Source organism: Entelurus aequoreus, linkage group LG11 (assembly GCF_033978785.1).
Source record: "Entelurus aequoreus isolate RoL-2023_Sb linkage group LG11, RoL_Eaeq_v1.1, whole genome shotgun sequence".
Lineage (NCBI taxonomy): Eukaryota > Metazoa > Chordata > Actinopteri > Syngnathiformes > Syngnathidae > Entelurus > Entelurus aequoreus.
Window position 1 is genome coordinate 40415359 of NC_084741.1, and position 27876 is coordinate 40443234.

The following is a 27876-nucleotide window of genomic DNA, read 5'->3' on the forward strand; positions in this document are numbered from 1 at the left end:
AAAATTATTTGAGGAGGGAAACCTTAAACGATAATTTAGTGTGGCTGAAACGGGGCTTAGGCAAAATAATTATTTGTTTAAGGGGTTATCCGGCTTAGTGTAGAGTAGACATAGCCTTGGTCCCACTGGCCCCAGAGGCGCACAGCATGAGCGCTTGTGTTAAAATTTAGTAGTACTAGAGAGAGTACCAGAGATGATTTGAGAAGGTTTATAAACTAAAATTTTTTAAAACAAATCAATTACTTAACATGTTATAATATGTAAATTATAAATGTGCAACAATTAAATTCAGGTTTGATCAAAAATGTATTAAAAAAATCATTTTGCGTGAATAAAAAAGTGTGAAAAATGTTCTGCTGGCAAAAGTATAATTTCTGAGGGAAAATCTAACGAGCAGAGGTGTGAACCCTGTGGAATTCCACATAGCATTGGTTTTGTTTGCCCTCAACCTTGTAGCCCAGCTATGTAACTTTGTGTTACATAGCCTATCTCAGCTACAATCAGGCGGAAGGCGGGGTACACCCTGGACAAGTCGCCACCTCATCGCAGGGCCAACACAGATAGACAGACAACATTCACACTCACATTCACACACTAGGGCCAATTTTAGTGTTGCCAATCAACCTATCCCCAGGTGCATGTCTTTGGAGGTGGGAGGAAGCCGGACTACCCGGAGGGAACCCACGCAGTCACGGGGAGAACATGCAAACTCCACACAGAAAGATCCCGAGGCCGGGATTGAACTCACGACTACTCAGGACCTTCGTATTGTGAGGCAGACGCACTAACCCCTCTGCCACCGTGCTGCCATTAATATTCAATTAATATAATTAAATGTGTTCATTAGTCCACCTTTAATAATGAGTGCTTACCAGATAACTTAAAGCAATATGTCTTGGAAAGAGAAAATGCACTGCAAAACAAAGAACAAATAGGAGGAAACTGGAGTCACCATCTGTGACCAAAATGAAAGAAAGCACCTAAAGGAAAATACATTTAAACACAGAAAAACTAAACGAAAGTAGTCATTAACACCTAAACATAAAAAAACAAGGTTTCAATGGGCAAAGGAAAACCAATCATGGACTATAGATGACTGGATGAAAATCATATTCAGTGATGATGCAGGAACTTTTGTTTGGTGTCGTTCAAATGAGATTTATGAAGACGACTGCCTGAAGAAAACATGCAAATGACCACAGTCATTTATTGTATGGGGCTGCATGTCAGGTAATGGCACTGGGGAGATGACTGTCATTTCATCTTCAATAAATGCACAACTTTGCATTCACATTTTGGACGCTTCTCCTGTTGCATCAATTGAAAGAATGTTTGAGGATGATGACATGTTTTTCATGATGAAAGCCATAAAGCAACAACTGTAAAAACTTTCCTTGAAGAAAGATACAATAAGGCCAATGTCATGGCCTGCAAATAGTCTGGTTCTCAATCCAAAGTAAAATGTGTGGTGAAAATGAAAGAAAATGGTCCATGACAAGACTACAACCTGCAAAGCTGATCTGACAACAGCAATCAGAGAAAGTTGGAGCAAGATTGATGAAGAGTATTGTTTGTCACTCCTTAAGTCATACTTGCCAACCCTCCCGTTTTTAGCGGGAGAATCCCGGTATTCCGCGCCTCTCCCGACAACCTCCCTTCTCCCGACAAACTCCCGGTATTCAGCCGGAGCTGGAGGCCACGCCCCCTCCAGCTCAATGCGGACCTGAGTGGGGACAGCCGTTCTCAGTGAGAACGGCTGGAGGCCACGCCCCCCCCCCCCCCCCCCCAAAAAAAAGTCTCCCGCAGCTGCGATTGGACCTGACCAGCCTCCGGGTACAAGTACTGGAGTACCAATTGCTTGCCAGGGAAGATCTTCCCCAGGAAGCAAGGATTGACCGGTTTTGGGCCATGCTAGGGAGAGATGGAAGATTCCACACGCTCGTGCACTTGATGAAAGCACTTTTGTGCGTGCCACACAGCAATGCATCATCAGAGAGGGTGTTCAGCATGGTTAGAAAAATAGTGACAGAGAATAGAAAGAGGATGGACAATTCAACCCTTAACAAAGCATTGTACTTTCAAGTACAACAATGAGTAGATGAGTGTTGTGTGTGTGTGTATATGTGTAAATAAATGAACACTAAAATGCAAGTATTTCATTTATTTATATAATAAAAAAAATATATATATATATATATATATATATATATATATATATATATATATATATATATATATATATATATATATATATATATATATATATATATATATATATATATATATATATATATATATATATATAACGGTGTAGAAACAGACGTTCATTATGCTTGATTAAATTATGAATGAAGTGTTGCAACAGCGCCTGTTGCTGGCGAGAAGTGGTATGTACTTTACCTGCGGGAAGTGCTCAGAACTGTGACGCCTTCCAATTGATAATCCTGTGACCCAAGTGGACTCACAGTCTCACAATTTGCACTGTTTTGCAGGACACTGTAATAAAAGAAATTCATAATCCACCTGGTGCCAGTGATATGTTGAAGCGACAGCAGTGTGGAGCTGCATTTTGCCACATACAGTTGTGGACCGTCACATATACATATATATACATATACATATATATATACATATACATACATATATATATATATAGCTAGAATTCACTGAAAGTCAAGTATTTTGGACTGGACTTTCGCTGATGTGTTGGACTTTCACAATATTATGTCAGACCCACTCGACACCGAGGATGTCGTTGTGGCTTGTACAGTCCTTTGAGACACTTGTGATTTAGGGCTATATAAATAAACATTGATTGATTGATTGATTGATTTATATATATATATAAATATATGAAATACTTGAGTTGGTGAATTCTAGCTGTAAATATACTCTCCTCTTAACCACGCCCCCCCCCCCCCCCAAGTTCTTGGTCACCTCCCTGACTAGACTAAGATGAATGCAGCAATGTACAGAGACATCCTGGATGAAAACCAACACTTCCCACCCAACCTGATGGAGCTTGAGAGGTGCTGCAAAGAGGAATGGGCAAAACTGCCCAAAGATAGGCGTGCCAAGCTTGTGGCATCGTCTCAAAAAAACTTGAGGCTGTAATTGCTGCAAAATGTGCATCAATGCATTGAGCAAAAGCTAAAATACTCGTGTAAGTTTTTTTTATCTTTAAAATTTGATAAATTAGAAATTAAAAAAAACTTTTACTTTGTCAATGTCGGTTATTGTCTGTAGAATTTTGAGAACAATGAGTTTATTCTATTGTGGAATAAAGCTGGAACCTACACAGGGGTTAGTGCATGTACCTCACAATACGAAGGTCCTGGGTTCGATCCCGGACTCGGGATCTTTCTGTGTGGAGTTTGCATGTTCTCCCCGTGACTGCGTGGGTTCCCTCCGGGTACTCCAGCTTCCTCCCACCTCCAAAGACATGCACCTGGGGATAGGTTGATTGGCAACACTAAATGGTCCCTAGTGTGTGAATGTGAGTGTGAATGTTGTCTGTCTATCTGTGTTGGCCCTGCGATGAGGTGGCGACTTGTCCAGGGTGTACCTCGCCTTCCGCCCGAATGTAGCTGAGAGAGGCTCCAGCACCCTCCGTGACCCCAAAAGGGACAAGCAGTAGAAAATGGATGGATGGATGGCATAACAAAATGTGGAAAAAGTGAAGCGCAGTGAATAATTTCCGGATGCACTGTAGCAAAAGTAGTATTTAATGAGCAAAGGATTGAACCCAATATACATTTTTTTCCACCTGTACCTCGTTGACCAAAAAAGCTTGAACTATACCATCTGTCAAGTAAAAATGCTGCAGAATGTTAACAAACTTAGTGTAAGAAAACAAGTGACAACTCAAGAAATGATTGCATTTGTTGGCACGGGTAACATTTAATGGGCTACGGACAGATCTTTGTGCAACCCCATATGCTATTGATTTGGTTGACCTGCACCTCAGTGAACCAAAGTCTTATTCCCATGCCTCTCAATCAGAACTGCATGGTCCAATTGTGCCTTTTTGTGAGACGAAAACCAATTGCGCATGCATAGGAACTTTCTAGTCCAGTTTTTCATCAATCACACAGCTTCATTATTGCAATGACAGCAGAAACACCTGCAGCTTGGATGACATTTTATGAAGAAAAAAAAACCCTGACCTGAGAGACAAGTGACAATAAAAATGGCATAAATGATACACCTGCAGCTTAGTTGTTTAAGTAAGCTCATTTACAGCAGGCAATAACAGAAACTACATTTCTAAAATATTAAAAAAACATGATTCATGTACTTGTGGATATAAAACATTTTGAATAAGGGCTTAAAGGCCTACTGAAATGATTTTTTTTTATTTAAACGGGGATAGCAGATCCATTCTATGTGTCATACTTGATCATTTCGCAATATATTGCCATATTTTTGCTGAAAGGATTTAGTATAGAACAATGACGATAAAGTTGGCAACTTTTGGTCGCTGATAAAAAAAGCCTTGCCTATACCAGAAGTAGCGTGACGTCATAGGAGGAAGGATTCCTCACAATTCCCCGTTGTTTACAATGGAGCGAGAGAGATTCGGACAGAGAAAGCGACGATTACCCCATTAATTTGAGCGAGGATGAAAGATTTGTGGCTGAGGAACGTTACAGTGAAGGACTACAGTGTAGTGCAGGGTGTATCTTTTTTCACTATGACCGTAACTTAGGTACAAGGGTTCATTGGATTCCACACTTTTTCCTTTTTCTATTGTGGATCACGGATTTGTATTTTAAACCACCTCGGATACTATATCCTCTTGAAAATGAGAGTCGAGAACACGAAATGGACATTCAGTGACTTTTATCTCCACGACAATACGTCGGTGAAGCTCTTTAGCTACAGAGCTAACGTGATAGCATCAGGCTCAAATGCAGATAGAAACAAAATTTAAAAAACCCTGACTGGAAGGATAGACAGAAGATCAACAATACTATTAAACCATGAACATGTAAATACACAGTTAATCATTTCCAGCTTGGCGAAGCTTAACAATTGAAGCTAACTTAGCTATGGAGCAGCGGCGGGCGTTGTAGCTTTCGACGACACCCCGGCCGCAATCAGTCGGCAAGAAACATATTTCCCCAAAGTTACGTATGTGACATGCACATAGCGACAAGCACGTACGGGCAAGCGATCAAATGTTTGGAAGCCAAAGCTGTACTCACGGTAGCGCGTCTGCTAACACAACACAATCTCCTGGTGTTGGTGTTTCTGTAGTCCGCCGCTAATACACCGATCGCACCTACAACTTTCTTCTTTGCAGTCTCCATTGTCCATTAAACAAATTGCAAAAGATTCACCAACACAGATTTTCAGAATACTGTGGAATTTTTCGATGAAAACAGAGCAGTTTGTATGGTGACACATTGGGTCCGAATACTTCCGTTGCCGTCGTGACGTCACGCGCATACGTCATCATACATAGACGTTTTCAAGCTGAAGTTTCACGGGAAATTTAAAATTGCACTTTATAAGTTAACCCGGCCGTATTGGCATGTGTTGCAATGTTAAGATTTCATCATTGATATATAAACTATCAGACTGCGTGGTCGGTAGTAGTGGGTTTCAGTAGGCCTTTAAAGTCATTAAATCAGGGGTCTTCAACATATTCCAGACCAAGGGCCCTCAAACTGATGGAGAGATGGAGCAGGGACCCCTACTTACTGTATATATCCTGTATACTAGGCTGACCATATTCTGAAATCCCAAAAAGAGGACACATATATGCGTGCCAAGGCGGGCAGCACTCCAAGGCTGGGACTAGGTGAAAATTTGCCAATGATACTCGAACTTGCTTTATAAATAATATATATATTTAAATAAAGCATTTTTTCTCCTCTGTTGACAGCAGTGTTGGCGCTAGGAATTTTCAAAATGGGGTCCCACAGTAAATTTTTGGGGTTCCACTTTTTTGTAAGCATTTTGAGAAAAAAATATAAACTTATTCATTATCCTGTTATATCTCACATTCTATATTGTGTTTTGGAAAAAGGTCATCATAAAGGTTACTTAATTCATTAAAAAATAATAATAAAAAAAGAAAACAAATGTGTATACATATGTAAATGTATTCAGTTATAAACATTCATTCACTTTCTTCTTTCCTTCATGGATCTATACTTTACCGCTGCTGGTAGTTTTTTCTGTTTTTATTTAATAAGTTGTAGGTGTATTTATTTCAGTATAAAAGTGTAAAAAGTGTTTTGCTTCGGTCATGAAATGATAATTGTGAGCCAGGGCATACATACATTTTATATTTAACGCTTAAATCTCTGGAGTCTACAACTTCAGATCTATCCCTCATTTCAAAATGTTTGTTTTTTTTATGTTGTTTTTTGGTTTGTTTGTTTTCCACCCTTTTTTGTCACACAAAACTATGTTTTTAATGTCAAACACACAAAATATGCAAAATCTTCCACCGAAAATATTTTTCAAAGTGGAATACTTGATGTGAAGTAATCGGAACCTTGGATAGGTCAATAATTCATAATAACATTGATTTTGATTCAGTATTATGTTTTGAGCAATGACAGTTTGAAAGAAAAAAAAACAGCTTTGTTTTAATAGTCAACATTGCAACTTTTTCTGAATTACATTTCACCTTTAAGCTTTTTTATTTCCTTTTTGTTATGTTTTTGTTTATTTGGGTTTAAATGGGTTATACTTGTATAGAGCTTTTCTACCTTCAAGGTACTCAAAGTGCTTTGACACTATTTCCACATTCACCCATACATTCTCACACTGATGGCAGGAGCTGCCATTCAAGGCCCTAACCACGACCCATCAGGAGCAAGGGTGAAGTGTCTTGCTCAAGGACACAACGGACGTGACGAGGTTGGTAGAAGGTGGGGATTGAACCAAGAACCCTCAGGTTGCTGGCACGGCCGCTCTCCCAACCGCGCCACGCCGTCCCCCAATAGTATTTTTAGAATGTGCCGTGGGCCTTTAAAACATTAGCTGTGGGCCACAAATGGTCTCCGGGGCACACTTTTGATACTCCTGTTATAGATAATAAAAAATTAAATCTGATAAATCTATGGATAAAAAGCATAGCCTGGCGACACATGCGTGTTTATCATAACTCTCTCGCTCTCTCTGTCTCTGCCCCTCCCTCATGAATGCTGCTGCGTGCGCACACTTTTACAATTTGAACGTACATTGAAAATACACGCAACCCTAACTCAAAATGCCGGACATTTGAGGCATTTAAGAAACTCCGCCCGGACAGCCCCGCCAAAGAGGACATGTCCGGTGAAAAGAGGACGTATGGTCAGTCTACTGTACACAAAAGTGGACGTATGGTCAGTCTAATGTATACAAAAGTGGACGTATGGTCAGTCTACTGTATACAATTGTGTTTCAACTGATCCTACAGGTACCTTGTTTTTTGTGCAAAACTAATGTATTTAAAGAATGCTGTATTGCGCCGCTAATAATTAGCTGACAATTGATGCGTTAGTGCTAGCTAACAACTTGCACACTAATCACCAGCTGACAATTGGCTGAACGCTATCTGACAAGTAGCTCACTAATTGCTAGCTGTCAACAGTTCTATATTGCGCCCCTAATAGTTAGCTAGCTGACAACTAAGGCATTAATCGCTAGCTGACAACTTAACTTGCGAACTAACTAATCTAATCACCAACTGACAATTGGCTAAACGCTAGCTGACAACAAGTGTGCTAAAATAGTTTGCCAGAAACTAGAGCACAAAATGCTAGCTGGCAGCTAGGGCTGCTAATCGCTAGCAATTAACTACAGCGCTAATTGATAGCTATCTTAAATGCTAATATACAGCATACCACCGATATACAGTGTGTTGAATTAATGTTGATGCATTTTTAAAAACATTTTACCTTTGTGGAAAAATGTGTGGGGAATATAAAAAATATTTTTCAAAAAGTATCAATCAAAACTTCCACAGCGCCCATGCAATGTCTCTTTGGACTCCCTGGGGGTTCACAGACCCTCTGATTTAAATGGCCTGTAATTATGTAATTCACTTAAATTGAGTATTCCATGTAGGTATTCAAAAGGTTTATGGAACATGCACATTTGACCTAGAGATGGTAGTTAAAAATGTCTGATGGCTACATAAAATTACAATAGATTTTTACTAATTATGCAAATGGTTAAAGAACCCTGCTGATAAATATCCAATTATTATAATTGTGCCAGACAAACTTATGCAAAATGAAGAATTATGAATGGTCAGAATTGCAGTTGGATGCACACATGGATCTGTGAATCTGGAGTTTAATCCAGATCACATTGGAAGCAAAGATTTAATTGCGTTATCAAATAAGTGTTTGGTAACACTTTGTCATTCCCATGTTTGCCATTCAGCAACAAAGCATCTTCTGTTTGGCTCAATCAGATATCTGCATTGTGCTCCCCCTCAAGCCAGAGACAATTCTCTCTTTTTCCTCACAATGTTCAATGTGTTCTCATCGTCGTGTGGATTTCCAACCATTCAGGAGGACGAGTGTTAGACCGGGAAAACATTGTCAGCAAACAGGGCATGTGATGTGGAAGCTGGTTAAACCTTTGTACTGTACTGATGTGGTTATTGTAATGGCACCACAGAAGGGTACCAGTAAAGGCAAAGGGGAAAATGGGATTTAAAAACAAATTCTGGTTCTGTAGTTATTTAGCTAATTAACAGTATAGAGCTTGGCTGCTTTTTAAAATATATAATGGATATGGAAATTGAATGCAAATAAAGATTTCCAGTTACTGCAACTGACATCATGGAGAGTTACAAATGTTTTTCTGGATAAATGGACAAAACTCCATATTTTGTTGTATTTCCTGCATGAAATGGCCACATGTCGCAATCATTTACAAAATGTTTTTACTTTTTTTGTGTAGTTCAGGTGATATTGCATCTACTAAATGTCTTTCTTGATGATTGCCTGTATTAGAAGGCATTATGAATGTGACAACGTTGTATTGTGTCATTGTCCAATAAAGAGCACATCTGTGTAATTTTTACATAAAAAATACTTTTTCCTTCCTTTTTGCAAAAGGCAAATCTCACAAAAGGTGAAAATGCATGCCGTTCATGAAAGTCATAAAAAATATATAATTAAGGCTGTCAAAAACTATTCAACTCATGTGATTAATCACAAAAAATATTGCATTAATAATGTATACACAAGGATTAATCACACAATTTATTTTGACTATAAATGCTCCTTCACCTTAACTATCTACACAGTATGTTCAGTGATCAGGTCAATGCATGATCAGTGCAAAGATGATTAAGGAGACTGACTGGCTGGCAAGTCACTAAATACAACATGACTGGACTTTCAATACAACTTTTACCATGCTTAGAAACAAATGTCATGCATTCAAGTAATAAAAACAATGTTCCTGTATGACAACTGACAATAAAATTGTTTGTGTTCAAATATTGGGTTGTTTATTTAATTTGAATTATGAAAGAGTAACATGTGATTTATCCAAATTCAAGTCTGAGTAAAATAATTTTTCATTTGACATATCTACTTATATAGATTCCCAGGCGCGGCCACCGCTGCTGCCCACTGCTCCCCTCACCTCCCAGGGGGCGATCAAGGGTGATGGGTCAAATGCAGAGAATAATTCCGCCACACCTAGTGTGTGTGACAATCATTGGTAGTTTAACTTTTAACTTTATAATAGATGCCATATACGCCCTGCGATGAGGTGGCGACTTGTCCAAGGTGTACCACGCATCCCGCCCGAAATGCAGCTGGGATAGCCTCCAGCCACTCTTGTGACCCCGACAGGGAAAAGCAGTAGAAAATAGATTGATAGATAGATGCCATATGCTCCAATACATTACTTTTCTGACAAGGTAGGTGAACTTTTGATAATCTAGGCCTGACTAAAAAACAAATTACCGCTAGGTGTCAGTAGTGTGCAACTATTAGCTCTAGATGCAGACATGACAGCTGTGAAATCCAATCTTATTAAGTTTATGGGGTAAATGCTTAAATACAATTAAGTGATTGAAGATACAGAAAGACAGTACCGGAAAAGTGGAACAATATTAAACAATATATCAAATGGCTATGTGGACCAGTACAAAAATATACCTCACACCTTAAAATACTAAAGTGTAGTAAGCTGCCATAAGAAACTACTCATGCAAAAATGTCACTACATATTTAAGTCAAACTAGTACAGCAATAATAATCAAAAGAGCTCATTGAGAAGATGAAAGAATTGTAATGCCTTTCCAGCTTTAGGCCTTTGTTTTCTTCAATTCTTCGATCTTCTTGTCCTGTTTGAAGACAGAAAAACAGGACTGTGGTTTCTTTTCTCACTGATTTTGTGCCATTCTTCTCACCTTGTCCTTGAGTTTCTTCTCCAGAGCAGCCATTCGAGCATTACGGTTGTCTTGGTTGACCTCCATCTTCTGATTGAGCTTGTCTTTAGTGGTTTTGCTAAAGTTGCTGCATTCGTCAAAGGCCCGCTGGAGCACTTCTTTCTCACGCTCTCGTTTCTCCGCCAATTGTTTCAGCACTTCAGCCTCGTGGGTCTGACAAAAAGGCCCAAATTTTTATGTTTTGGACCTAGCTTTTTATATTTTTTTTATCAATTTGAACTGACCTTGTGTCTCTCTTCCGCAGCCTCCATTTTTTGGTTGAGCTTCTCCTGAGTGGTCTTGCTGAAGTTGCAGCATTCATCAATGGCCCGCCGGAGCACCTCCTTCTCACGCTCTCTTTTCTCAGCCAAGTTTTTCATGACTTCAGCTGCGTGGATCTGGCAAAAACACAACATACATTGTTGACATGTGTATTGCAGGTATGTGAGCAACATTTAAAGAAAAAAGTGGAAAAACTGATGAAAAAAGAGGAACATTTCCATCAACAGAAAGTGCTGCCATGCAAGCCCTCCAAAAAATGTTTTAAATCAAGATTACATTTCCTACAATTGGGTGCATTTCTACACAATATTTTACCTTTAGATTTATTCTCATCTACAAAACCTCTTTTGGCTGTCCCTTTGGTGATCCATGTGATGTACCACATAATTTTTTTTTTTTTAGTAGATAATTTACTAACTTTATCATCACTGAAAATGTAATGTAAAATTCTATAACATGCATGCAAAGAACTCAGAAAATGTTTCCCATTTGGCAAATCCATCCTATAGTCAAGCCCCCTTGGGTAATATACTTTCGGTGTTGTGACCTCTGTTTACAACGGTCTCGTCAAAAAATATACCTTCTCACTGGCTACTGATAAATGCTCTAGAACTACAACTGGTTTGAAACTGTGTTTGGATTGTAATCATCCAAATACAATTAGCATCAAAGTAGAAAGCCGTCAACGCTGTGGCCTAAAGACAACAAGTAAGCGAGCGAGATGATCCTAACTACCAAGCTTGTTTCGATGCCCCTAATTGTCTCTGTCCTGCAACCCAGTGCGGCTTTTATGCAAGAGGAACAGCGAGTAACTACGGCTGAGGCAATCCTTCGAAAAACTTTGTTTGAAATGTCATTTTTGATATTTAAAAAACACGGAAGTTTTATTTTGACCTGAAAATTAATGTTGAAAAACACTACTTTTCGCGGACATTTCATGTACCACTGCTCAAGCACCAGCTCTGTGCCATGCATGGGAAAAGTTCTTTTTTTCCCCTTAGCGTAGCGCTCAGGAAACCTTACAATGTATTGAATCCATAAACTGCTATAAAATTGCATAAAATTTAGTAGATGGCAAGTTATATTGACGTAAATAAATCCCACATCTTTGCTAATTTTCACAGATTTTCCATATTTTGAAATGCAACTTTTGATGCTCCTCTGACCCGCAGCACTACACGCAGGTAATAAAGGTGTTTGTGAAATCTCCTGTTAGATGCTAAATGAACCATATTTGCACAGCAAAAAAACATTGTCACTGCTGGTCCTAAAAAACAAAACAAAAAAAAAACTTTAAAAAAATACAAAAAAACAAACTTAAAACCTTGTCCAGCTGTACAGTTACATATACTATTCATGTTTAAAATCAGTTTTACTGCAAATGAGTATCAGTTCCAAATATTGGTATCGTCTAATTCATTGTGTCAATGCTGAAGATACCTTGTGTCGCTCCTCCGCCGCCACCATCTTCTGAGTAAGCTTCTCTTGGGTGTTCTTGCTAAATTTGTAGCATTCATCAATGGCCCTCTGGATCACTTCCTTCTCGTGCTCTCGTTTCTCAGCCAGGGTTTTCAGTAATTCGGCCTCGTGGTTCTGTCAAAAAAGGACAAGGAACAAACCATTACTTGCATTTCACTATTGTGGATTGGGAATAATTGTTGATTAACTGATCCTTGATGAGTCTGTCGCATGTGCACAATTGTGGATTAACAAATTTGAAACCAGTTGAAGTAAAATTGAGTGCACTACTCAGGCATGTGATTTGAACTTAATGAAAAAGACTGAAAATAAGACAGGGGTCTGGGGGCCACGGGTCCCCAGCCAGGTCCAGGGCGGTGCCCTAGTGGGGGGACAAGGGGGGAAACTACTGGTGTGGAATGTTAGAAAAGGCTTGATTAGGTGAAATTAGTCAGAGAACAATGATAGGTTTGAAAAACTAACCTATTTAATATTAGCTGTCTTTTATCACTTTAGTTTTTCATTGGGTTTTTTTGGCATTGAAAAACAATACAATACAAACACATAGAAAAATAATGCTGATGTGAGAGTAGTCTTGGTTCTCTACATTGAAATAGGTAAATTGTTCTTGTTTGTCCATTCAAGTACAGTGTTCTTGTAACAGTTTGGTCTTGAACAACGTCCACCTTCTTAGTTTTTCTCGAATTTCCGCCCCTGTAGTTATAGACGGTGTATCAGCATCTCCATCGAAATAATTTATTTCACAGTCCGAATCTGTTGGGCTTGTGTAGTAGGCCTGTTTATGGAGGTTCATTTGTGTTTTTATTACGAAAGCTTTTTTTGACAGGGAATTTATGTAACTGAATTTTTTGCGTTTTAATTTTGTGAACTAAATTTTTTTTTACATCAAATTATGCTGACAATTACATAGAAAATAAATTCAGTGTTTTAAAATTGTGTGTATAAAAAGTAAGGGGGTAAAGGGGTAAACGATCGTGGTGCAACGCCACGGCAAGGGCCGCCTTCCAAATAAGTGATTTTTTTTAAAACACTAACATGAAAACAAATGTAAGTGATATATGAATGGATATACCGAATATAGTCTTTTATTTACATACTATTGGCGATACTAAGTTTGGAAAACATCTCAAATATAAAAACGTTCATTACTTTATTTTGAAAAAAGAAAAACGTGCATCCAAATCGCCTGTCAGAAGACATGGCAAAAGTAAGAAGAGAAAGGTATTTTAAGCCAATTATTGCCTTCCTTGTTCAAGCCAGTGTAAACTGACCTAAATCATTTGACATTACTACTGACAATAACATCTAACTTTACGTCGTGTGCGTCTTCGAACCTCCGTTTGTACATTGCTGTGTGCATTTGTCCCCGTGAGTGTGTGGGTTTTCTCCGGGCACTTCAGTTTCCTACAACATTCCAAAAATATGCATGTTAGGTTCATAGAAGACTGTACATTGAATGTTAGTGTGAAGGATTGTTTATATACAGTATATGTGACCTGTGATTGGCCATGCTAATTTGAGTTAGCTTGTCAATGAGCTAGTCCATTGTACTTTAGCATTAAGCTAGCAGCATTAGTGCTCAACATTCATCCTGCATAATTGTATTGCTTTTTTTAGTTTATTCCAAATGATATCATTCCTACAAGTATGTGCACTTCATGTGTATATATAATGTACTTTATTTAGTGTGGCGAGTTTTACATTAACATTGACTCAAAATGATTGTTTACATATTTGGTAAACTAAATTGCAACATTCAGGCAGGGCAGAATAAAGTGTAGCCTGTGTTACATTTTACAATAAGCAAAAATTGAAACTGCATTGAACAAAGAGAGCACAGTCTACCAAGTCAAATTCCTTGTGTCAAAGTTGATTGTGATTCTGATAAGAAACTGTTTATATTAATGGTAATAATAATAACACTAATAGGTTTTTTATATACATAATTTGTTTCGCCTTTTTAAAGAAAATGAATGCATAATTGAAAATCAAAATTATCATGTCATATTGACCGCGCCCCTACTTCTTACTTGTTGTCATATACGTTTTGCCAACAATTTGGTGGCTTTTGGTCCTAACTTTGTACTAGCTCTGCTTAAAGTATTATTTTTTTCTTTCGATTTTGGCCAAAAATGTCATTTATTTTAGCTTTTTTTTTTTCCTTTTCTTGATGCGTCTCAGGGGAACTGGAACAGGAATATCAAAAACACATGAACCTAACTTCTCATTGTGTTTATTATGCATCTCATCCTCAAGTGTTTTTTTGTGGGTTTTTTTTTTTAAAATGTTTTGAAATTAATTTCCCTCAAAGGACTGCCTTCATTGCATCTCAAACGATTGTCGGATTTACTGTGTCATTGTATTTCTTTGTTCTTTATTTAAAATCCCAGTGTTAAGTCTTCACATTGTTTGTCATTTCCTGTTTAGGTTTATCTTCAAATAGAGTGGATTATGATCTGACACATCTGCACTTCCGAATTTACACTCCTTTACTCTTATGGTTTTCCTCTATTTGTGAAAAAATACTCAATCCTATAAAATAATATTTTCCCAGAAGGTGCTGGTCCCGCCATACACATCACATCCAAATATACATTCAAAAGTATTCTCAATGGCCTATTTATTATTCCTTTTGAGGCTATTTGTATCTGCTTTGGGGTCTCAAATGATGTTCAAATCACCCCTGCATATTAGAATACCACTTGTTTCTGTTGCGATAGTGACAGATAACCTCCTGAAGAACAGTTTGTGTCATTCTCTGGAGGTGTGCACTGTCTTTTGAGTTCTGTTTCTTCAGGTAGCTTTTAGCATTTGTTTGATGCTCTTGGGCTCAGACAAGACTTGCCTTCTGGGCCTGTAGCTCATTGTTGCTAGCGGTTAGCTTGCACTCGATGTCTTGCTGCAGTGCTTCGATTTCCACCTCCATATCGTTTTCAGCTCGACTTTACAGACGGTGATAGCTTCTCAAAGTTCTTGTTTAAGATCCTTAATGTCTTCACTTCTTGTGGTGAGCCCCACTCGCAGCGTCTCGTTGTGGTCTTATCCGTCCATTTTACCAGTGTTGTCGTCGTGTTCACGAGTTTCACTTTCAATGTTTTCCCCGGAGAGTTCTCCAGGTAGGTGTAATTGTTGGTTGTCTTTCTTGCTTCATTTAGGTACTCCACCCTTTTTGTTTTTTGCACTCGTTGAGTTTATTTTTTATGGTGATTTTATTTTTGACAGACTTCACATCTGCCCTCTCCGCAATCTTACCGGAAGCCCCGACTTTTGCAGTTTTTAATTTGAAGTGGAGTTGTTATTGTTTCTTGGCAACACCTAGTGACTACAATAATTCCTTAAATTTTTGCTTGCGAAGCAGTTAGTTGAATTATACAGACATATTTGTTATTACATACTTTCTAGTAGGCCTCTGCTTTGGAGACTGTATCTGTTAGTAATATGCAAATATTATATTTGATACTTGCTTATGTTTACAAATGTGATGTTTTAGACTGAAATATTGTTCAATGAAGGGGATTTACTACATAGTTTGCGTGCTTAACAGTTGCGCGGCTGCTAGCTCATAGTAGCCTATAGCCTATTAAGTTTAGTTTTTGGAAATGACTTCACTAAAATAGAAGAAACCAACATTGTGTGTTTATTGGAGGACATTTAGATAACCGGCTGACCAGCTTTGCACAAATAAACACGCTGCAGGACTGCTTTTATCGGATATTTTAGCTGCAAACAGATATAATGTAATACCTGTATTTTGTTGATATTATACAGATAACATCAGATCAGAACACCACTACATGAAGCTATGGAAATAGAAAAATAATGCGCAAATTAAAAGCAGAATAAATTATATACATAATATGATTTTGTTTTAGGTTTCACCAAATTCCATATCAATAAAATGAAGGACAAACATATCTAAAAAAATTTGAGTTACAAGCATCCCCACCACTAGTTGGCACAGCGACTGTCAGAATGAAATCCATAAGATCCACCCAAAACACCTGGTCTCACTTGCTAGCATTAGCTTAAAGCTAGAGATCAACATAACATTTGTTTTACAACCACTGCTTTGGAGAAAGTGAGAGTAAAGGACAGTGCTGAGAATAAGAAGTGGATGATACTATTGAATGAAAGAAAACTGTTATCTAAAACATGATTGACCGTGTAGCTGACTTGGTGAAGTATTTGGAGCGTATCCCTGTTAGTCTGCACACTGAAATATTAATCTATAACATTGCTCAAAATGCTACATTATGTTTTCTCATTTATCTACTTGTAACAATTTATTTGAGTCAGACAATATTTTCGGTATACTGGATGGATTTTTTTTGCATGTTTTGACTGTCATCTGCAGTCTTCTTCAGAGGGGTCACCTGACCACAATGACGTGTTATCTATCAGCTGTTTATATAGGCGTGACCAACCAGGTAGACCTGTCAAGTCTACCTGGTTGCTCCCTAATCCCAATTGCTGGTTTCCTTGGGCCGCTTCCTTAATTCGATCTCCTCAATCAATCATTTGAATGCGTTACTTTCCCTCCCAATTATTCCATCCAGTATACCAAAAATATAGTCTGACAAAGAAAATTTGAGATCTATAATATAATAGAAATTACTTTGATTTATTGAAATTCAGCATAATGTTCCTGTTTCTTTTATCTCAAATCAGTATTTGTTATAGATACCTTGCGTCGTTCATCTGCAGCCTCCAATTTCTTCATAATCTCATCCAGTGAGGTTTCCTTCTTTTTGAGAGGGGACAGAGGAAACTGCATTTTGACGTCGGAGGAGGGGCTCAGAATGAGCTCAAATGCCTGACCTGAAGCGCGTTTGCTCAGCTCCTTAACTTGGATGTCTGAAAAACGACACATTTTCATCAATACTTATGCAAAACAGCGATCAGAGTTTTACTTGCAGATTGTCCAACATTCTAATTAGGTTGAATTATTAACAACACTTCCGTTGTGTGTCACAACAGAGAAGTCATTGACCAACTGAGCAATTAAGGGGTTAACATGGTCTCTGGCTATCATTCAGGGTCAGTGCTTTTTTGCACAGGTCAAAAGAAAACAATCTACTAAACCGTGTCACGGCTGCTTGGGTTTCCAGTTACAAAGAAAAGAAAACAAAGCTCAATATTTACCTAGGAGTAATGTTTCATTTTTTTTGCGTTGATATTGTCATATGGATATTAATTATTTGTGGCTAAACATTAGCCTAACAGAAGAGTGTTATAACATTGCACCATATACACCAACACACTCCAGTTAAATCCAATTATATTTTCTAAAATACATAGAGAAAACAGAAAATTCACCCTTTTGGGGGAAAACTAAAAACTATTTTTTCCGAAGATTCCATTGCCTTACACTGCTTAATGTATAGAGAGCGGTCTGGGAGAAAACCATTTCTCATATTACAATGGAGAGTAACAAGGATAATTAATAGAACAAAAATATCGAGACGCAACAAAGCATTTTTTTAAATGACTGATCCTAACAACAAAACTGCCCAATTTATGTATAAATTGAACAATATGCTTCTAGAGGTGGTCCTGAGTATGTTTCAGCGCCGTATCAGTAGATTTGGATTAGTAAGGATTAGAGAGATCACGGTATGAAATTTCTTATCAGAATCAGAATCAGCTTTATTGTCATTACGCAGGGTAACGAGATTGAGGCCATTCCATACAGTGCGATAAAACAAATGAACACTCTATACAGTGGGTGAAATGAATATGTACATGAATATCTACATGAAACAGGGTGGTTGGTAGAATGGGTTATTGCACCGAAGAGAGGGCAGTTATGAGGGTCAATGGGGCAGTCTGTTCAGGGTGGTTATGGCCCTGGGAAAGAAGCTTATCATGGTTATTGTGACCAAAATTATAACTTATCGCAGTATTTTTTAAATGTGGTCAACATTTTTGAAAAATATTTATACTGAAATCTTTTAACCAAATTTTATTTTTTAAAAAACACATTCGAAATGATTTTCTTTGTAGAAGAAACATTATTGTAGATAAACACTTTCATGGACCTCAAGTAGAAATTGAAAGTGCATATGAAAGCAGCAAAAGCATTATAAGCAAAGTAATATGGCAGAAAGAAAGTAAATAAAATAAATGTGATAATTGCGCCAGATAGCACTTTATGGACATAAGAGATTCAAAAATAAAAACCAATGTAAGAATTTTGAAAGATGGCACTTGATGGCCATAGGACGTAACTGCACCTCTTGTCCATATAGATAAAAATAGTGTTCATGTATGAGATCAAGTCTTATAGAGGGAGCTGCCAATGATGGCCAAAATAAGATTACTTTTATCAATACGGAAATCATGATTACTGATTGTCAGGTAAAGAAGTGATGTGGTGTGAACGTAATACCGCCATAAGATGTGTAATGTCTAATAAAAAGGCTATAGATAAACATTATCCATATATCTAGAGACAAGTATTTGTTTTTTGTTCATTAATAACATGTCAGCTTATTCTCATTGCATGGTGTCTTTCTCTATTTTTACATTTTGATTAGGTTTTCATTTTTTTATTATTTTTTTAAGTTATGTACATTTATATGTACATGTAGATGCTGTATCAGGAGAGATCCATTAAGGGTTTGAGCAGAAATATATTGTATAGGAATGAACTAATATGCTGTGTCACATGATTGGTTTTTAAAGTAATAACTTTGTGACATGAAAAAAAACACTGTAAAACATGATTTTTACGTTTCGATATCAATAAAAAACTCAAAGCACTTTGGCTAATGAAGACCAAGTCTAATAAACAAGCTTTGTTCTTCTCCAATGCCTCCTAGTGGTTCAATACAACAATTTGGCCAACAAAAATAAACAGGTGTGATACCTCTCACACGTAATATGCAATCTTCACAGCCAGTCAATGAGATGACTAAACATTATAGCTAGTATTTATGTTATTTGAACACGGATACAGTTAAACAAGCATCCAAGTAAACAAACTACAGACTTTATAAACAGTTGTGGCAACGTTCACGACACATCAACTGCTGCACGTTTCCTCACCTCATTAATTCTCAGTCACAGCAACTGATGGACGCTGTTAAAGTTAAAGTACCAATGATTGTCACACACACACTAGGTGTTGTGAAATTTGTCCTCTGCATTTGACCCATCCCCTTGATCACCCCCTGGGAGGTGAGAGGAGCAGTGGGCAGCAGCGTAGCCGCGCCCGGGAATCATTTTTGGTGATTTAACCCCCAATTCCAACCCTTGATGCTGAGTGCCAAGCAGGGAGGTAATGGTCCCATTTTTATAGTCTTTGGTATGACCCGGCCGGGATTTGAACTCACAACCTACCGATCTCAGGGCGGACACCTGTATTGAGGAAATAAATGCAACATCAAATAGTTTTCTTCTTCGCTGTATACTTTTAGTGTGGGACAAATGAGTCTCCAATATTATCCACACCCGTCTCCATCTAAAAACAGAAGTGCGCTCTTAAACGAACACCGAGAAGCAAGGGAAAATTAAGTTAAACCAAGCGCTTGGTTCCGTTTAGTCCGTCTGTAATTTTACCGGGGTTTATAATTATACCGGTTACCGTTACATCCCTAGTAAGGATTTGTGTGTACAATGAGCAAAGTTACGAACAAATGAAAAAAAAAAGGTAAATTACTTTGAGTTCATCAATGGAAATAGTTAGAAATAGAAATTCAAATGTATGTAACAACACCTAATATATTTAAAGTGTTATCATGAGTAAGTGTTAAACTGAATTAAGAATGTCTGTATGTCAAAATTGTTTATTGTATGTAAAATTGGTTTTGTACTGAGTTTACATTTTTAAACAGATAAAAACTTTTCGGTATGCGGCCCTAGAAAATGTAGACACCCATGCACTAAAAATATTCTGGTTCAGAACAATTTATTTACACTCACCCCCACTGCTTGCCATTTTAGCAATGATGGTGCCAGCAACAGTGCCAAAGGAACTGAAAAAAAAATTGGAAATGAAGCAAGTTAGTGTGATTTCGCAGGGTATCCGTTAATGTATGGCAAAATGGCTGACAGCGAGACTCTCGCGTATTCACATTTCACTGTTCAAGCATGCGAATATTAAGCAAACATTGCTTTGGCATGCTGGATTGAACTAATCGTTTATTATGGCGACAAACCCCACATGTAAACGCAACAATTCATGTTCTTAACAAGCAAGGCTGGTATTCACAGTTATGGCGTTAATCCTGGACAAGTCATAACATAGTTCGCCATTACACAGAGGCAAACAATGGATGCATGCTAAAATGTTTTTTTTGGAAAGCAGCCACCGCGTGGACCAGACGACATATGCACTTGGTGTATTTACAAAGTCAATGTTGGTTAAAGTGTATAGAAGTAGACACAAACGAAAGTTGTTATTATGTGTAGTTTCATTGCGGTCACAGCGCGTGCGGCCGCCATGTCAACGGTTCACTGACTCTTAAACTTGACTTCTTGTGACGTTTCACACGGTTTCGGACGCTTTTAACAATATTACTACACCTGTGGCTCACTTAAAACCACGTCTAAGCGGCTTTTAAAGCCTGCTTGAACGACTAATTCAAGTATGCCACTCACCTTTGTGCGTCGGACGGACCCTGAGGACTGACACTCAACTTCTTGTTGGTTTACCCGCCAAACCTAAAGTAGCCTCCCGCAAAATTCTGTTTTGCTGACGTCACCAAAACTCTCGACACTGATTGGCCCGAGCGCACCAATCAGAGGGTGTGTTTGCACTGCATTAAACAACAGCGCTGGCAAAGTCACGTCACAGGAGGCACTATACGTTTTTCACATGCCTGACATCACTATGTAGTCTACATTTTCAGATTTAAACATGTGACAATATAAGAGGCCTTAAGTGGGTGTGTTGATATACCTATTTTTGCAATCTGATTAATAATATTAATTGGCTTTTGCTTCGACCAGAGGTGTCCAAAATGTGGCCTGCGGCCATTTACGGCCCGTAGTTAATTTTATAACGGCCCGCAGCACAATCGTTAACATTCTAATATTAGCATGCGATCTTTTTTTGGTAATTTTGCAGGTACTCAACTCAGCGTTAGATATTTTCTTGCTTGACGAATGATACCTGCTAGCGTGTTAGTATGCTATTTTATTTTAGGGTTATTTGGATTACCCTAACCCAGGGCTCCCCAAACAAACAAACAAAATCTGGGCCACGGGAAGTCCCAATTTAAATGTTTTATTTTGTATCTTTATTTTATTTATTTATTTTTAATCTGTCCTTTCTAATCCATTTCCTACCGCTTGTTACTTTCGGTGTCTCCTAGTCGCTCAGGCAAATCATGTCTAAAAATGCATTTTCCCATCGATAACGTGACATCATCGTGCTCGGAATATATTGTGACATCATCGTGCTGGGAAAAAATATATATATATATATATGTATATATATATATATATAAAAAAAAAAAATATATATATATATATATACAGTCGCGATGGCTGTCTTGAGTTTCCAATACTTTCTACAACTCTTATTTGTTTGTGATAGAGTGATTGGAGCACATACTTGTTGGTCACAAAAAACATTCATGAAGTTTGGTTCTTTTATGACTTTATTATGGGTCTACTGAAAATGTGACCAAATCTGCTGGGTCAAAAGTATACATACAGTAATGTTAAATATTTGGTTACATGTCCCTTGGCAAGTTTCACTGCAATAAGGCGCTTTTGGTAGCCATCCACAAGCTTCTGGCAAGCTTATGCTTGAATTTTTGACCACTCCTCTTGACAAAATTGGTGCAGGTCAGCTTAATTTGTTGGTTTTCTGACATGGACTTGTTTCTTCAGCATTGTCCACACGTTTAAGTCAGGACTTTGGGAAGGCCATTCTAAAACCTTAGTTCTAGTTTGATTTAGCCATTCCTTTACCACTTTTGGCGTGTGTTTGGGGTCATTGTCCTCATGGAACACCCATCTGCGCCCAAGACCCAACCTCCGGGCTGATGATTTTAGGTTGTCCTGAGGAATTTGGAGGTAATCCAAATTACCCTGAGTCAAAAAGTTTGGGAACCCCTGCCCTAACCTAACCCTAAACCTAGTTTTGTAGGTATACACCTGTCATATTTTGGTACTTGGTGCATGCTAACATTAGCAAGCTAGCATTCTAAACAATTTTTTTTCAGGTACACACCTGAGAGTAATATATTTTGGTACTTGACGTATGTTTCAGTTGGCATTTAAGCATGCTAACATTAGCATGGGCAGCACGGTGACACAGGGGTTAATGCGTCTGCCTCACAATATGAAGGTCCTGAGTAGTCGTGAGTTCAATCACGGCCTCGGGATCTTTCTGTGTGGAGTTTGCATGTCCTCCCCGTGACTGCGTGGGTTCCCTCCGGGTACTCCGGCTTCCTCCCACCTCCAAAGACATGCACCTGGGGATAGGTTGATTGGCAACACTAAATTGGCCCTAGTGTGTGAATGTGAGTATGAATGTTGTCTGTCTATCTGTGTTGGCCCTGCGATGAGGTGGCGACTTGTCCAGGGTGTACCCCGCCTTCCGCCCGATTGTACCTGAGATAGGCTCCAGCGCCCCCCGCGACCCCGAAGGGAATAAGCGGTAGAAAATGGATGGATGGATGGAACATTAGAATGGGAGATTTGTTTAGCTAATTCAGTGTGATATATTTTGCTAATTAATTTCAGGTCGATGGTACATAGAACAAAGTCCATTAAAACCACATGTGTATAAAGTTAGAACATCAGACTTCATAAACAGTAAACAAAAAAAAACAGATTCTCATGTAATAATAAAATGGTGACCCATATACAACACATCAGGAAAAAAATGCTGCAGAAAGGCATACATAAGTGTATCTATGTGTAAAGTATTACACAAGAGATGAATACACGGGCTGAAAAAATTTTTTTTTAAATGAGATTAATCACATCTTGGAATTTGGATTAATAATGACAAATCACAGGTGATTAATGGCTTGCATCAGAATCAGAATCAAAATAGTTTTCATTGCCATTGTTTGAGAACGGGTTCACAAACTAGGAATTTTTCTTGGTGCAATCGTGCAACATAAAACACATATAACACAGAATAGGTAATAAAATGTGCTGTAACTGAGCTATCAGATCTTGTTATTGTTCATGTGCCAATAACATTTGCTTACGAAAAGATCCCAATAAAATGTTTTACTTCAAGGAACATTATTTATTTCCACAGAACTTGGTAACAGTTTTATCTAAAGTTCTTTCAGGCTGATTTTATACCTAATATTTTGCCCACTGGCCACTGTGAATACACAGTTTGAACAGTAAAACTATGTTTGAATATAGGAACATAAAACATTGTACTTAAATAATGAATCAAATCTTTGACGTACCACTAGATAGAACCTGCGTACCACTATTGGTACACGTACCACAGTTTGAGTATCACTGGTACAAACCATGCAGAAACAGCTGTATGTGGTGGATACTAAAAAGTTGTCCACCCCATTAACGTGCCATGTTGTTGCAAAACAATATAAAGAAAGTATAACGAAAAAATTACATGTTTTCTAATCTTTCCAAATGAGGAACTCACTACCAAACAAAATCTTAGTAGCAGCAGAAAATATAATTGTGAAAGTAAATAGTAAATGAAACCTCAAGAAAAGTTTTCTGAAGTTGATGAAAATCGTCAAAGACAGTTTTAAAGTATTTTTTTTGTCTTTTGCTACTCTTTCTTCTTTTTGAATTGTGTTGCTCAACCAACTTGCTTATTTGTAAGTTCTCGCTACGTTTCCAAAGATTGTGTTCACAAGTGCGCAAGGTACAAACAGATGGTTGAGTCCCGAGACCAGTAGAGGAGGCAAAATCCCTGATTAATACAGCAATTAGGGAATCCTGGCAAAAACTGTGGGATTCTGTGAGAAAAGGCAGACACTTATACAACATCCAACAATTTATTAAAGGGGAAGAATATAGAGGGAAGTGTAGGAGAGAGGAGGTGGTATGTACTCGACTTAGGTTAGGACACACTGGACTGAGGGCAACATTATACTATAGTTATTAGGTAAAGTGGCAACAGATAAATGTGAAGTATGTGGGGTGGTTGACAACGTGCAGCATGTGCTGATGGAGTGTAGGAAGTACAGGTTACAGAGGAAGACACTAAGGGACACATTGTACAGTCTAGGTCACTGTTTTTCAACTACTGTGCCGTGGCACACTAGTGTACCGTGACATATTGTTTGGTGTGCTGTGGGAAATTGTGTAATTTCACCTAATTGGGTTAAAAATATTTTTTGCAAACCAGTAATTATTGTCTGTGCTGTCAAGAGCTCGGCAGAGTAACTGTGTAATACTCTTCTATATCAGTAGGTGGCAGCAGGTAGCTAATTGCTTTGTAGATGTCAGGAACATGGTTTGTTGTGATCACAATATGCAGACGGCAGTGGGAGGCAGTTTTCAGGTAAAAAGGTATCTAATGCTTAACAAAAATAAACAAAAGGCACTGGAGCTTAGGCATGGCTAAGCAAAACCAAACTAAAACTGAACTGGCTGAAAAGTAAACGAAAACAGAATGCTGGACGACAGCAAAGACTTACAGCGTGTGGAGCAGACGGCGTTCACAAAGTACATCCGTACATGACAATCGACACCAAAATAGAAGCGCAAGACAAGAACTAAAACTCTACACACAGGAAAACACCAAAAAACTCAAAATAAGTCACAGTGTGATGTGACAGGTCGTGACAGTACACCTACTTTGAGACAAGAGCTATAGTGATGCATGGTTGCTTATGGTTTGAATTCATATCCAACAATTGCGAGAATGACTTTTTACTGTCAATATCGGCTGCTGAGCTTCATTGTTTGTTTTCTGCTGGTGGAGTGCCTCAGGATTTTTTCAATAAAAAAATGCGCCTTGGCTCAGAAACCACTAGACCACTAGGTCCAGTGGTTTCTGAGCCAAGGCACGTTTTTACTAGTGGTCTAGTCAACAAATTATGTTAGTATGTGCTTTTAAATATTTAGGATTTTTAATTGATGACCACTTGAGTTTTAAGGAGCACATTCAGTATGTTGTAAAAAAACTGAAACTTTTACTGGGATTTTATTATAGAAATAAGTCTTGCTTTTCTTTTACTGTGAAACAGAAATTGGTGGAAACAACCTTCTTACCTGTTATTGACTATGGAGATGTGTTGTACATGAATGCTACTGCTGGTTGTCTCCACAAGCTGGATAGTGTGTACCACGGTGCACTGAGATTTATCACCAACTGCGCTCCCCTTACTCACCATTGCATATTATACTCAATGGTTAACTGGACATCTTTATGTGCTCGACGCCTCAATCATTGGTATGTTTTCATCTACAAAACCATTCTGGGTATCACTCCATCTTATCTGTCTTGTCTTTTAACAAAGAAACAAGGAAGTCACAATCTTCGTTCAATGAATGTTCTGCAATTTGTCGTCCCCAAAGTAAGAACTGAACTGGGCAAGAAAGTATTTAGGTTTTCAGCAGCGAAGGCTTGGAATAACCTACAATCGAATATTAAACTTCAAACCCTTGTTACGTTGAATGAGTTTAAAGCTTCTGTGAAAGGACTGCAGTCCACCTTGTCTGTATGCACATGTGTTATGTGAGCAAGTTTTAATGTCGTAAATGTGATGTTTTATGTATTTGTTTACTGTTTTTAATGTAACCTTGCTGCTGCCCTCTTGGCCAGGTCTCCCTTGGAAAAGAGATCTTTGATCTCAATGGGATTTTACCTGGTTAAATAAAGGCTAATAAAATAAATAATAAAATAGTCGTTAGGATTCGGCGCTCTCACCGCCGCGGCCCACGTTCAAATCCCGGTCATGGACGCACTTTACCTACTCAGTGGCCTAGTGGTTAGAGTGGTTAGAGTGTCTGCCCTGAAATCGGTAGGCTGTGAGTTCAAACCCCGGTCGAGTCATACCACTGACTATAAAAATGGGACCCATTACCTCCTTGCTTGGCACTCAGCATTAAGGGTTGGAATTGGGAGTTAAATCACTATAAATGACTCCTGGGCGTGGCCACCGCTGCTGCTCACTGCTCCCTTCACCTCCCAGGGGGTGATCAAGGGTGATGCAGAGAATAATCTCGCCACACCTAGTGTGTGTGTGACAATCATTGGTACTTTAACTTAAAAGGTTGAAAAACACTGGTCTAGGTAGGGAATGGAGTTTAAAGGCAATTTTAGGGAAGGGGGAAAACAATAAATAATGTAGTAAGGCTCTAATGGGATATTTTAAGAACACATGTATAATACTTAAAGTGTAATTTATTTATTTGTTCTCCTCTTTTGTTATTGTAGTAGAATTTCTGACCTTTGACCTATATTGCATGTCTAATGGGAATGTACGCTCATTTGATTTCTTTCCTATTCTGTGCCAGTGGGACAAAAGTGAATGTTAAGTCGTGCCAACCTGTCTACAGAATGTGTTGACTGTCTAAAGGATTCGAGTTGTTATGGAACAGATAGGGAAAAGATAAAAGACATTGACGCACTCGATAAGGAACAATGACGCACAAAAGACATATAAAAAATGGCAGAAGACCGGAACTCGACAGTGATTTTGGCTTGTGTGTGTCTTGTTTGCGGAGTGACATGTGGTCTGTCTGCACGGCCAACTCAATTCAACCTGCACTTCTGATAATGGGTAAATAAATTTGTTGTACTAAACTACTTTTGTTGCCTGTTTGAGCTTCGGACAATCCACTACACAAATTGGCGTCACGAACTAGGATGGTCCAGAACTCTGCAAGTCAACATCCGCTCCCGGCTTCTCTCTCAGGCAGACAACGCTTGCACGCGCGCATATAATACAAGGTAAGCTATTTTGCTTATTGTGTGAAAGTTATCTGTCTGAAGAGAAACGGGATCGGTAAGACGAAAACTGAAATTTTTTTTCATTAAAGATAGTTCTCCAAAAACAACCCGGACTGGGGTAAATTATGGTTGGATTGAGTTGTTTTATATGTGATCATTTGTCTGTGTGTTTGTTGAAAACTTGTGATTTCTTGTTTTTAACATAAGGGGATTGTTGATAGAATTTTGGTGGTTTGGAGTGTAGAAGCATAGACGATGTGAGACGAAAAATTTCTTTTAACCTCTTCATCCTCTGTCGTTGTTGGCAGAGGATGCTTCTTTCTGCAAGTACATTAGGTTAGCCGGAGTTGGATACAGCTAAATTATAGGCAAGAGTTGCTAAACTGGTGTGACATTTGGCCCATACAAATTGATGACGTCTATGAAGGTGCGACATATCTGTTTATGTGGAAACTGCAGCGGTGGGAAAAGCCTCTTATAGGTGACCGCTCATTGACTCCGGTAAAGGAGATCAACTGAGCGTATAGCTGTCACGACGAATTTGGAAATTTGCTGCAAATAGACAGGTATTGATCGGGCTGCATATGGTAGAGCTTTGGTGAAACTTGGTGAAACTGTATGGACTGACCAGACACGAGTCTGTAGGATGCTGGGTGATTTCCAGTGGTCCTATTGGGCGTTAGGCCAGGTTTTTCCGTGTTGGTCAGGGATAACGCAGGTGTTGCTCCAATGAAACGGGTTAATCGCCGTTTTATGAGCAATGATGGAACCTGGTTTTTGTGATATGAGACGGCCGATTCCACAAAAGCACGCGTGCATTAGTTGTTTATATTGGTCCGGACCAGGGGGCGTGGTTTGT

The 27876-nt window shown here is 38.5% G+C and overlaps 1 protein-coding gene across 1 annotated transcript; it reads right to left on the reverse strand.

Moving 5' to 3' along the window:
• Positions 1 to 9991: 9991 nt before the first annotated feature.
• On the reverse strand, positions 9992 to 20866 carry LOC133660669 (stathmin-like). Its single transcript, XM_062064247.1, has 7 exons — positions 20762 to 20866; positions 20084 to 20136; positions 16845 to 17014; positions 12122 to 12274; positions 10645 to 10797; positions 10382 to 10573; positions 9992 to 10315 (listed from the first exon to the last, which is right to left on the reverse strand). Exons 2-7 carry the CDS (start codon positions 20097 to 20099, stop codon positions 10277 to 10279), a joined length of 723 nt encoding a protein of 240 aa, XP_061920231.1. The 5' UTR covers positions 20100 to 20136; positions 20762 to 20866; the 3' UTR covers positions 9992 to 10276.
• Positions 20867 to 27876: the final 7010 nt, after the last annotated feature.

What these genes read in the sequence shown, in the direction of transcription:
- LOC133660669 (XM_062064247.1), bottom strand. An exon ending in CGGCGGAGGAGCGACACAAG is followed by an intron (nt 10,798 to 12,121) that starts GTATCTTCAGCA and finishes TGTTTTTGCCAG; the next exon opens with ATCCACGCAGCTGAAGTCAT. An exon ending in AGAAGAAACTCAAGGACAAG is followed by an intron (nt 10,316 to 10,381) that starts GTGAGAAGAATG and finishes GTCTTCAAACAG; the next exon opens with GACAAGAAGATCGAAGAATT.